Raw genomic sequence first — 12578 nt, 5'->3', positions numbered from 1 at the left:
AGATCTTTGTTAACACAGGGACCGAGAAAGAGTGCTACCAAATTTGATTTACTGTTTTATAAAAGACATTTTGGAATCGAAATGATATAACAGCTGCCGGTGTTAAACTTAATTCACACCCCTGAATTGACTGTAATGGTGCACAATCTATCAAAAGGTGACCTCCAGCTTAGCATTGGCGTAACATTTTGGCTGTTTTATCCAACTGTGTCTGACATGTTTTGTCCTCCACCAAGGACAGCTGGTTAATTAAATAACATGCCCGCCCGAAACAAGTACCAACGAAGGATAGCGATAGCACGCGCTATACTGACTCCATGACAATTTTTGTAAATATGGCTGCCATTTCTTTATAAAATATTGAAATGTTATGCTTTTTTATTTCTTTGTCGGTTTTGAGAATACTTTCACCGTCTTAAATAATTCAAAAGGACCTTTTAGATGAAATTTACATTTACAAAATGTTGCCTCTCCCTTAACATTTATTTCAAACGAAAATATTCAATAAATATCACTTTTACACTATTGTCCAATTTGTCGTATACGTAGATATTTTTCCTTTTATCATTTATTTATACAAATGGATTCACTACAACAAATCAATCAATTATTTGTATCGGATCATATTTCACATCATTCGTCTGTCTTCCATTAAGTGTTTTTATCCTTCCTGGATAGAAAATCGAAACCAAGCAACAATGCTTATTGATTTTGGCAAAAAATACATTGTATCAAACATTACGAAAACTATGTTTATAAAGTGACATCCATGGAGAGCTAATGGAAAAAGTAAGACTGTTCTCACAGTAAAGCAAAGTGCTCACGTGACTTTTTAGTACACATATGACTCCTTGTATAAATTGCCAGTACATAGTTTGTGCTACTGACCGGTCTATAGTTCAACACTAAAATTTGCCGGGCTAAAGTCAAAACTTGAAGAAAAAAAATATGAAAAGTTCATACTGATGTCATTTTAATAAAACAGTTTTTGAATGGCTTTCCGATCCGTAGTAGGACCTCGGGATAGAGTTTTGACTATCTACCAGCAATACTTTTCTCTGTTGACCGGCAAGTCTTTCACTATGACTCGAAATGAACTAGCCTTAGAGGGAAAAGGGGAAAATAATTCCTACAAAAGGAAACGGTATTTTCTTTTTTCTAGAGAGAATAGTGAAATAGTACTATTTTATACCAGAATTTTAAAACATTTTTCTTTCAGCTACCAGATAAACGCACGGACGGAGCTTGCTATTCGGTATAATGACATATCACCCCTAGAAAATCACCACTGTGCTGTGTCTTTTCAAATTCTGTGTAATCCGGAGACAAACATTTTTGCTAACTTAGACAAGGACGGCTTCAAACGTGTGCGAGCAGTAAGTATTATTTCCCTAGAAATTTCCACTGACTTCGTAACAAATATCTACTTGAAATATACCTAATTATGTAAACGATATGAAACTAGCTACCTGATTACCTAGTTATTTTAGTCAGATGACATTTAAGTCCATTGGGCCGGGTACTTTGTTTTGTCATATTATGAAATAATATTTGTTGTTTTATGTACATGTCACTATAATAAAATATTTACTTACTTCATTTCACTTCACTACTTAATTATCTAAACGACATGACACTACCTAGTTATTTTAACAGTTCGACATTACCGGAATATCTTTACTATTTGATAATATCTAATTAGCAATCTGATACTTCCTAATTATCTTGTTAATCTGACATTACCTAATTATATTTTAGAAACAATACGACGCTACCTGATGTTTTAAACACCCGCCCGAATATTTCCCGTCGTCTGAATAATTCACAGAATATTTCCAAAATAATTAAAGCGACTGGCCTCCAGATCGTTCAACAAAAAAAAGTTTTTTTAGATATCTTGAAACAAATGCTATATTTCTTAAGAAGGCTTTAAAACTTTATTACTGACAAACTTTATGTTACGGAAACATGAGAGTTTGCTGATTTTACTACTTTTTACGATGAAAATTGAAAAGCGTTTGTAACGCTTTTACTCCAGGTAAACTGTCTCCATTATGAATAGCTATATCTTTAAGTCATTATTCACTGCTTCAGCTAAAGCGCTATTGATTACGACGATGGAAAAATGTCTTTATTGCCGCGGCGGTCCGGGGTTCGATTCCCGACGCGGTCATCTTTTTTTCTTGATTTGGAATTTTTTAAATAATTTAGAAACAAAAATTCATATTCTAATGTTCATAATATGACCAAACTTCAATTTGAAAGAAAGATTATTTTTTAGCCAAATCTGGAGGTCGGTGCCGTTAAAACATAAACTTAAGATAAGCCAATGTTTCAAGTTCTAATGGACCGCTTGTTTACAATTAAGAAGAACAAATATTCGTTACCATATATAGCAATGAAAGGGTTCGGAAAATTTGTAGCACCATTTCATGGTTTATGCGCCTATATTGAACCGTTCTATGTTCCATGTACATGTATGAAAAACTGCCTTTTCACTTTACAGGGTATAACACAACTTATATTAGCAACAGATATGGCAAGACATAGTGAAATCATAGAGTCGTTCAAATCTAAACTGGAAGGCAAATTTGACTTCAAGAGCAAAGAACAGCTAGACACTGTAAGTAGTGGAAGTGAAACAGTTGAATTGTTTTCCTTCGATCGGAATGAAGAGTCTTTGGCGAGTTCTTCTCTCCGACCTTTATATTGCTGTTTGATTAAGTAGATACGCGTTAAAATCTATACATTTATTAATTTACAAGCAGTTGAAAGTATTTAGTTAATTGGTAACGTATTGTTTATGAAGTTGTGCGGAAAAGGTGATAACATTATAATGTGGCCATTGTATGCTATGGTCAGTCAGCCGTGCTGTTTTCTTTACCAAATATTAGTACCACTTTAACACTTTAAAGTTTTCACATTTTAAGTGCTTTAATATATATAACAGTTTCCATAAATTAACTTCTTATTTACAACTGTTTTCATAAATCAACTTCATAGTACATCTTTTGCAGTTGAAGATGGTTTTAATCAAATGTTGTGATATATCAAATGAGGTCCGTCCTATGGAAGTTTCTGAGCCTTGGGTAGACTGCCTGTTAGAGGAATACTTTAATCAGGTAAGATAGACCCTGGTGTGAAAAGGTAGCGTGACTGTCTGTTAGAGGAATACTTTAATCAGGTAAGATAGACCTGGGTGTGAAAAGGTAGCGTGACTGTCTGTTAGAGGAATACTTTAATCAGGTAAGATAGACCTGGGTGTGAAAAGGTAGCGTGACTGCCTGTTAGAGGAATACTTTAATCGGGTAAGGCAGTCCTTGGTGTGAAAGGGTAGCGTGACTGTCTGTTAGAGGAATACTTTAATCAGGTAAGATAGACCTGGTGTGAAAAGGTAGCGTGACGCTGTTAGAGGAATACTTTAATCGGGTAAGGCAGTCCTTGGTGTGAAAGGGTAGCGTGACCGTCTGTTAGAGGAATACTTTAATCAGGTAAGATAGACCTTGGTGTGAAAAGGTAGCGTGACCGCCTGTTAGAGGAATACTTTAATCAGGTAAGGCAGTCCTTGGTGTGAAAGGGTAGCGTGACCGTCTGTTAGAGGAATACTTTAATCAGGTAAGATAGACCTGGGTGTGAAAAGGTAGCGTGACCGTCTGTTAGAGGAATACTTTAATCAGGTAAGATAGACCTGGGTGTGAAAAGGTAGCGTGACCGTCTGTTAGAGGAATACTTTAATCAGGTAAGATAGACCTGGGTGTGAAAAGGTAGCGTGACCGCCTGTTAGAGGAATACTTTAATCAGGTAAGGCAGTCCTTTGTGTGAAAGGGTAGCGTGACCGTCTGTTAGAGGAATACTTTAATCAGGTAAGACAGACCTTGGTGTGAAAGGGTAGCGTGACCGTCTGTTAGAGGAATACTTTAATCAGGTAAGACAGACCTTGGTGTGAAAGGGTAGCGTGGCCGTCTGTTAGAGGAATACTTTAATCAGGTAAGACAGACCTGGGTGTGAAAGGGTAGCGTGGCCGTCTGTTAGAGGAATACTTTAATCAGGTAAGACAGACCTGGGTGTGAAAAGGTAGCGTGACTGTCTGTTAGAGGAATACTTTAATCAGGTAAGGCAGTCCTTGGTGTGAAAGGGTAGCGTGCCTGTCACTGTCTGTTAGAGGAATACTTTAATCAGGTAAGATAGACCTGGATGTGAAAAGGTAGCGTGACTGTCTGTTAGAGGAATACTTTAATCAGGTAAGATAGACCTGGGTGTGAAAAGGTAGCGTGACTGTCTGTTAGAGGAATACTTTAATCAGGTAAGGCAGTCCTTGGTGTGAAAGGGTAGCGTGCCTGTCACTGTCTGTTAGAGGAATACTTTAATCAGGTAAGACCTTGGTGTGAAAAGGTAGCGTGACTGTCTGTTAGAGGAATACTTTAATCAGGTAAGATAGACCATGGTGTGAAAAGGTAGCGTGACTTTCTATTAGAGGAATACTTTAATCAGGTGGTGTATGTGTATAGGAGGAAATCGTTATTGTTTATTAGAGCAATTCTTTAATCAGGTAATATATGTGTATGAGAGGGAATCATGACAGTTTGCTACACTGGAATACTTTAATCAGGTAATACCTGTGTATGAGAGGAAATCGTTATTGTTTATTAGAGCAATTCTTTAATCAGGTAATATATGTGTATCCGAGGGAATCATGACAATTTGCTAGTGGAATACTTTAATCAAGTAATATATGTGTGTTAGAGGGAACTGACACTGTCTTTAAGACGGCACTTCGATCAGATTGTGAGTACCGGCTTAAGGGTAATTCTGGTATAGTAATACTCCGTCTTTTCCCAAACAAGCTCGGATAATTAGCGGTAAAATGAACATTAATATTATCTTTCAGTCTGATCGTGAAAAAATGGAAGGATTACCAGTGGCGCCTTTTATGGACAGAGATAAAGTAACTAAACCAACAGCACAGATAGGTTTCATCAAATTTGTTCTCATACCAATGTTTGAAACAGTCTCAAAGGTGAGTTTCAAATATTTGTTTTTCTTATCTTAAAGATTGGAAACAAACTTATTTAAAGGATTTCTAAAATAGTTCATAGGAAAAATGACATATTTTCCTTTGTTGGTATCTGACTGACTTGCTATGCATAAATATATAATTGCACGGACAGCAGGACTCAGTATGTACTTAGTAATAATCAATAGCAGCGTCTATGAAATAGTAAAAAAAAAAAACAGACACCGCCATGTTTAAAATACCATAACAAAAACTAAGGATAAATATCCATCAGGGAAAGCCACGTTCCAAAAACGCAGCCTCCCCAAAAACCCAGCACTCGGACGCGCACACGACCAATACACACACACACACACACACACACACTCTCTCACAAAGTAAACACACTAGGACAAAACGAACAAATAAAAGAACACAGTGGGGCACCGTCTTGGAACGGTCAGTGGCAAAACTACCACTGGGGAGCTTAAACCGGTTTATGGCGCACCTAAGGCGACAGAAGCATTTATCAACTTACGACACAGATAGAAACATCTATAAAATACCAAAATAGACGGTAACATCTTTAAAATTTCAGAACAGTAAGCAGAATGTATAAAGTACAGAAACAGGCAGTAGCATGTATAAATTACCAAAAAAAGCAGCATCTATTAATATCAAAACAGACAGCATCGTCTATATAATATCAAAATAGATTGCAATATCTATGCAATAGCAAAACAGACAGCATCGTCTATATAATATCAAAATAGATTGCAATATCTATGCAATAGCAAAACAGACAGCATCGTCTATATAATATCAAAATAGATTGCAATATCTATGCAATAGCAAAACAGACAGCATCGTCTATATAATATCAAAACAGATTGCAATATCTATGCAATAGCAAAACAGACAGCATCGTCTATATAATATCAAAAGAGATTGCAATATCTATGCAATAGCAAAACAGACAGCATCGTCTATATAATATCAAAAGAGATTGCAATATCTATGCAATAGCAAAACAGACAGCATCGTCTATATAATATCAAAATAGATTGCAATATCTATGCAATAGCAAAACAGACAGCATCGTCTATATAATATCAAAACAGATTGCAATATCTATGCAATAGCAAAACAGACAGCATCGTCTGTATAATATCAAAACAGATTGCAATATCTATGCAATAGCAAAACAGACAGCATCGTCTATATAATATCAAAACAGATTGCAATATCTATGCAATAGCAAAACAGACAGCATCGTCTATATAATATCAAAATAGATTGCAATATCTATACAATAGCAAAACAGACAGCATCGTCTATATAATATCAAAATAGATTGCAATATCTATACAATAGCAAAACAGACAGCATCGTCTATATAATATCAAAATAGATTGCAATATCTATGCAATAGCAAAACAGACAGCATCGTCTATATAATATCAAAATAGATTGCAATATCTATGCAATAGCAAAACAGACAGCATCGTCTATATAATATCAAAATAGATTGCAATATCTATACAATAGCAAAACAGACAGCATCGTCTGTATAATACAAAACATATGTCAGCATATATAATACGAAAACAGAAGTCAGCATCTATTAATATCAAAACAGACAGCATCGTCTATATAATACCAAAACAGAAGTCAGCATCTATTAATATCAAAACAGACAGCATCGTCTGTATAATACAAAACATATGTCAGCATATATAATACGAAAACAGAAGTCAGCATCTATTAATATCAAAACAGACAGCATCGTCTATATAATACCAAAACAGATGTCAGCATCTATACAAAATTCTAACACGATCCGCAGCAGTTGCTATATAAACATTTAGCGAAATCGCCTATACATGAATCTACGATAAAATATAGCTCTTCCATTCCGCCCTACGATTGTAACACGACTGAGATTCTACTCTGCTTCCGTTATATACCGACTAAATACTCGACTTTTTCAGTGTAATGTAGTAGTAATAAAAAATACATCAAATTTTCTGAAACAAACAATATCTAACTGATAAATTTATTTGTTTATATTTTACCGTAAGAATATGTTTCAGCCCGGTAAGTTTCAACTTCAACACCAGTGCATCTATGTCTGGTCGTGTGTGTAGTTTACAATTTCTGCGTTGTAGGCACCACAAATGTCAACTAGATTCTACTTTGACAGTAAATAAATTATAATTAATTTTCCAATCTTCCAGTCTCAAGTTTTTACGTGTTTATATGCCGCCGCAATGTTCTGGCGTGTATGTTTCAGTGCCATCATGTAGGTGACGTGTACTATTTTTAGAAACTGCATATATAAACCTTGAATTAAGTATTTACCTCTGATTTCTATATCCGACCTTAGATGTTATTGAAAATAACATTTTCACGGCAATAACTATTTAATACTTTAATTAAAATTTACTGAATATCGGAAAATTCCGTTTGATGCAACGTTTTCCATTCGTGGGGAGGTTTTTATAATAGCATATGGCCAGCTGAATGACAATCGCGCTAAAATGTAGTACTGTAAAATGCGAAGAATTTACGTGGTTAGAATCGAAATAATAAATATGTTCCAATAATTTTATCAGTTAATAAAATATGGGCAGTCGTTCGGATGCGAATATTAAATCACTCGTGCTACGCACTCGTGATTTAATTATTACGCATCCGAACTCCTGCCCATATTTTATTAACTGATAAAATATAGGCACATATTTATTATTTCTTAAGCAAAACGGACAGCAACATATGAGCCGCGCCATGAGAAAATCAACATAGTGGCTTTGCGACCAGCATGGATCCAGACCAGCCTGCGCATCCGCTGGTCTGGATCCATGCAGGTCGCAAAGCCACTATGTTGATTTTCTCATGGCACGGCTCATATATAAAACATAAAAATAGACAGATGCATCTATTACATATCAAAACAAACAGTAGCATGTATAAAAAACCTAATGCATACATTAGTGTAATGAGATCGTTCTTGTTTCAGCTGTTTCCGCAGATAGATGAGACAATGGTACAGCCATTAAGATTAGCACGTGATAGATATGAAGGAATGAAGGAGCAGACAACTCCTCCTAATCCAAAATCTCAAAAAGATCAGGTAGAGTTATCTTTTCATGACTTGTGTAATATATTGTTGCTATGACGCCAGTAAGAAATTAGAATTATTCATAATTTTAACAAATTGAATTTTCAGATGTTTCAATTGTTCGACTACTTATTATTATTTAATAATACTTTGATCTTAAATCGATATAAAATGCTGGAAAATGGTAGATTCAGTCACAAGTTAGTCGATGACATTAATGATATTTTTTATTTTATACTTTCAGGCTGCGAAGAAAGACGGAGAGTGATGCCGTGTTGTATATATATACTGGCACCTGTTGCTAAGTTAACATATCATCTCTGTGTTAAAATGTTACGAAGACCTGTAAAATAGACTCTAGTAGAATAATATCTTAACATTGTGGAAAACTATGTTTGTAGGATTTGAAAGCTTTGATAACATTATAACGGTTGCATATATTCAGGTCAAGTTTACAGGCAACAACAAAAATGTTGGGCCTTTCTCATGAAAAAAAATCTGGTGAAAAAGAAAATACTGGGTGAGTTTTGAAAAAAAAAGACTTACTCTTAAAGTGATATTGTTTTACATAAACAAACATCGAATTAAGGGTAACTTATCGTGTTGATGTATTTAATTCCTGTACATGTATGTGATTACATTGTTCAGTGTCTTGGTAAGGACTTTTAATGTTCAAATTTAAACAGCAAATTGCGTTATGTAGCAATGAGCTTGAAAGTATTTGTTCATACAGTTCAGACAGATACGGAGCTAGTGCTTGGTGACAATAGCTTTAATATAATGTTATTATTTGTGCATACAGTTTAGATAGACAAGGTGGCAATAGTTTGAACAGCATGTATGTACAGTTATAACTCGCTGTCTCGAATTCCAAGGGATCGAGCGTTTTAGCTCGAGATAACCGAAATACGACTTAAAATGATATTTTATACACGCGTTTTACCTCGAGATAACCGAAATACGATTTAAAAGGATATTTGATACACGCGTTTTACCTCGAGATAACCGAAATACAACTTAAAATGATATTTGAAACATGCGTTTTACCTCGAGATAACAGAAATACGACTTAAAATGATATTTTGTACACGCGTTTTACCTCGAGATAACCGGAATACGACTTAAAATGATATTTTGTACACGCGTTTTACCTCGAGATAACCGAAATACGACTCAAAATGATATTTTGCACACGCGTTTTACCTCGAGATAACCGGGATACGACTCAAAATGATATTTTGTACACGCGTTTTACCTCGAGATAACCGAAATACGACTCAAAATGATATTTTATACGGTGACAATAGGTTAAATGTTGTGGACCCGTAATGACATTCGGCAATTTCCGTACGATTACGAAACTTGTATGCTAGTTCGGCACCTTACGGCTGTAACATCAAATTGCTTTTTTCATAATCAAATCCTTGAGACGTCTGGTGGTGGTTGATTTTTAGCAGATTTACTTTCTGTTTTCTTGCAACTATTATGCACCTCAACAGCTAAAATAAAACGGAGAATACCTGAATTTACATTTTCTGTATTACAAATATCATGTCACCTGTACACAAACTAATTTTATACAACAAAAACAGGAAACAAAGAACATTTTTATGCAAATCATTTTCATTACATTTACTTATAAATATCTCACTTATTAGTAATATACTTTTGATCTATTTCTGACACTCTATTTTGTAACAAAACAAATATCCAACTATTAAAATACTTGTATAGGAAACGAACATAAACGTGCTTCGAATCTAAGATGAATTCTACGTGACCTCACATGAATCCAGAATTAACCCGCTTGAATTCAGTGATGTAACCATAGGCTTGAAAACCTTATCATCAATAGATCTTGTATAATCTAGCCGGTCAATGTGAATGGAGACAGGTTAAATTAGACTGCTTGATCATTGATAGTTCATCCGCAATATTCATGAATGGAACTATTTGGTGTAGCGCACGAACATCTTTTTGATGTGATTAGGAATGAAATAAAGATCCTGTGATTGTCAGAAATACACTTATAACTTTGATAGCGGGTAAACCCGCCCCACCCCACAAAAAACGGAGAAAGTCGAAAGTGCTTACGGAAAATACGTAAACGAACTGAAAATGCGATTGTCGTTACGGGTCCACGAAAAAGTAAGAACAGAATCGCTTGCAGCAATGAGTGCAGCAAACGCAACACACGCGGATTACATAAGAATGGACACTGTAGTAAAATTGCAACAGAAGTTTATGTATTTGTATTTACAGTATACAAGGTTCTTAGAGTTTGTTATTGCGTTTGAGTATAATGTAAGTTTTATATCTGCAGTTTAGAAAAAATGAAGTTTTACATTAGAAATCAAGGAAATGTTGTAGATCTATACTAGAAAATATTCACTGAGTATAGCGATAAGCATTTTACTAACATTTGCCTATAAATCGTTTGGTTATACCAAACTTCTCAATGAAACAATACATTACAGTTTCTTCAATCTCTCTCTTTAGTTATTATACAATATGTATTAATAGCGGAAACGTGATATTTTTATATTATTTTTTTTTTACATTTGAGACGCTTTTTAAAAAAAAAATATGTCACAGAGATAATGGTATACGAGCTTTTCTGTTCAAAAAAGCATGTGTTGCAATTACAAAAATTGTGTCACTGTTCACTATACATATTTAATTTCATTAAGGTGTCGGCTATATCAAAAATATTTTTACAGCGTAGGGAGTTCTTAAAATGTTTTATGTGACATTTTTACGAACACACATTATTGATCAATAGCGAGATTTATTTCAAGATTTCATAATAAAAAAACATAATGATAATAAAAAAATATATTTGGGGAAATGTTTTATGATAAATGGCACTGTATATGTTGAACTTACTTGTGTAACAGTTGTTTGATCTGTCGGTTATTTGTTCTGAAATATTGTCTTGCGTCGAAATGTGAATAAACAACGGTTTCTTCATATTTACTTTGTTTATCACGAATCCGTTGTCCCTAGAGCATAAGAAACATATTCTTGTATAAGAGCTGGTCAGCAATTTAGATGCAACGGATCTCATTATTAATGGTCTTTTACTCGCATATTACTATAGATTTGTTGATATTACTGGGACTAATTGTTGTAGTTGAGTATATTTACGAAATCAAATCTCAACCAACAAGTAAAATTACCATTCATTTTGCTTCAAAAATTTAATTCCATGAATTCTTTTCCACAAGAAATTGCCTTTCACGAAAAAAACCCACGAAATTTTATACCCGCGAAAATAGAAGGTTTTACAGTATCTAGTATCACGACACACTGTCCGGCAGCTTAGTAACATCGGCTGACAAGGAGCATCCCTTATTAGCAATGGAGTTTTTCAGAATGAGTAATACCACAGCTTGCTAACGAACATTACATCACGGTCCATAGGTTAGTTGAGGATAGTGCAGGGTACAGGAAATGCCCCAACTCCGGAAGCTTCTCCTTGTTCATTAGCGTGCCAGACCTAAAGCACCTATACAAGGGACTCTTGTCCCAATGAACTTAATTTTTAGTTTGAGGGTTATTTGACTTGGTATTCGATGGTATGTTTATGCTTGACCCGGCATTCCATGGCATGTAATCCCATAAGTTAATGTTCAGCTCTTCAATCGACAATATGTAATCCCGTAAGTTCATACTGGACTCAGCATTCGATGGTATGTAATCCCGATAGTTTCTGTTGGACTCGGTATTCGATGTTATGTAATCATGTATGTTCCTGTTGGATTCGGCATTCGATGTTATGTAATCCCGTAAGTTCATGTTGGACTCGGCATTCCATGTTATTTGATCCGGTAAGTTCATGTTGGACTCGGCTTTCGACGTTAGGTAAGCCCGTAAGTTCATGTTGGACTCGGCATTCCATGTTATGTGATCCCGTATGTTCATGTTGGGCTCGGCATTCGATGTTATGTAATCCCGTAAGTTCATATTGGACTCGGCATTCCATGTTATGTGATCCGGTAAGTTCATGTTGGACTCGGCATTCAATGTTATGTAATCCCGTAAATTCATATTGGACTCGGCATTCCATGTTATGTGATCCGGTAAGTTCATGTTGGACTCGGTATTCGATGTTATGTGATCCGGTAAGTTCATGTTGGACTCGGCTTTCGATGTTATAAAATCCCTTTAGTTCATGTTGGACTTGGTATTCCATGTTATGTGATCCGGTAAGTTCATGTTGGACTCGGCATTCGATGTTATGTAATCCCGTAATTTCATGTTGGACTCGGCATCTGATTTTATGTGATCCCGTAAGTTCATGTTGAACATGATATTCCATGGCATGTAATCCCGTAAGGTCTTGTTGGACTCGGCATTCCATGCCATGTAATCCAGTTAGTTCATGTTGGACTCTGCATACGATGCTATGTAATTCTGGCTATAAAAAACGTTCTTAGAGCAGCCCTCAAAACATTGTGTAAG

General features: G+C 35.3%; 2 protein-coding genes across 4 annotated transcripts in view; one reads left to right on the top strand and one right to left on the bottom strand.

Annotated features, from left to right (window-relative positions):
* Window positions 1-11086, top strand: part of LOC123560979 (high affinity cGMP-specific 3',5'-cyclic phosphodiesterase 9A-like) — a 64784-nt gene extending 53698 nt beyond the window's left edge. For all 3 annotated transcript variants that reach the window (XM_053552187.1, XM_053552188.1, XM_053552189.1), the window contains 6 exons: window positions 1220-1376; window positions 2507-2623; window positions 3018-3122; window positions 4889-5017; window positions 8013-8126; window positions 8359-11086. In XM_053552187.1, coding sequence (XP_053408162.1) covers window positions 1220-1376; window positions 2507-2623; window positions 3018-3122; window positions 4889-5017; window positions 8013-8126; window positions 8359-8382 — 646 coding nt within the window. In that variant the 3' untranslated portion in view covers window positions 8383-11086. The remainder of the gene's footprint in view (window positions 1-1219; window positions 1377-2506; window positions 2624-3017; window positions 3123-4888; window positions 5018-8012; window positions 8127-8358) is intronic.
* A 565-nt stretch (window positions 11087-11651) lies between these two features.
* LOC123560978 (ring-infected erythrocyte surface antigen-like) lies at window positions 11652-12248 on the bottom strand. Its single transcript, XM_045353127.2, has one exon. The coding sequence runs from the start codon at window positions 12246-12248 to the stop codon at window positions 11652-11654; it is 597 nt and encodes a 198-aa protein (XP_045209062.2).
* Between the last annotated feature and the right edge of the window lie 330 nt (window positions 12249-12578).

Source organism: Mercenaria mercenaria, chromosome 10, assembly GCF_021730395.1.
Source record: "Mercenaria mercenaria strain notata chromosome 10, MADL_Memer_1, whole genome shotgun sequence".
Lineage (NCBI taxonomy): Eukaryota > Metazoa > Mollusca > Bivalvia > Venerida > Veneridae > Mercenaria > Mercenaria mercenaria.
The sequence above is the reverse complement of the archived record's forward strand: the minus strand, read 5'-3'. Positions and strand labels throughout refer to the sequence as shown.

Coding starts and splice junctions, on each gene's coding strand:
- LOC123560978 (XM_045353127.2), bottom strand. CDS start 12,248: ATGAACTTACCGGATCACATAACATCGAATACCGAGTCCAACATGAAC.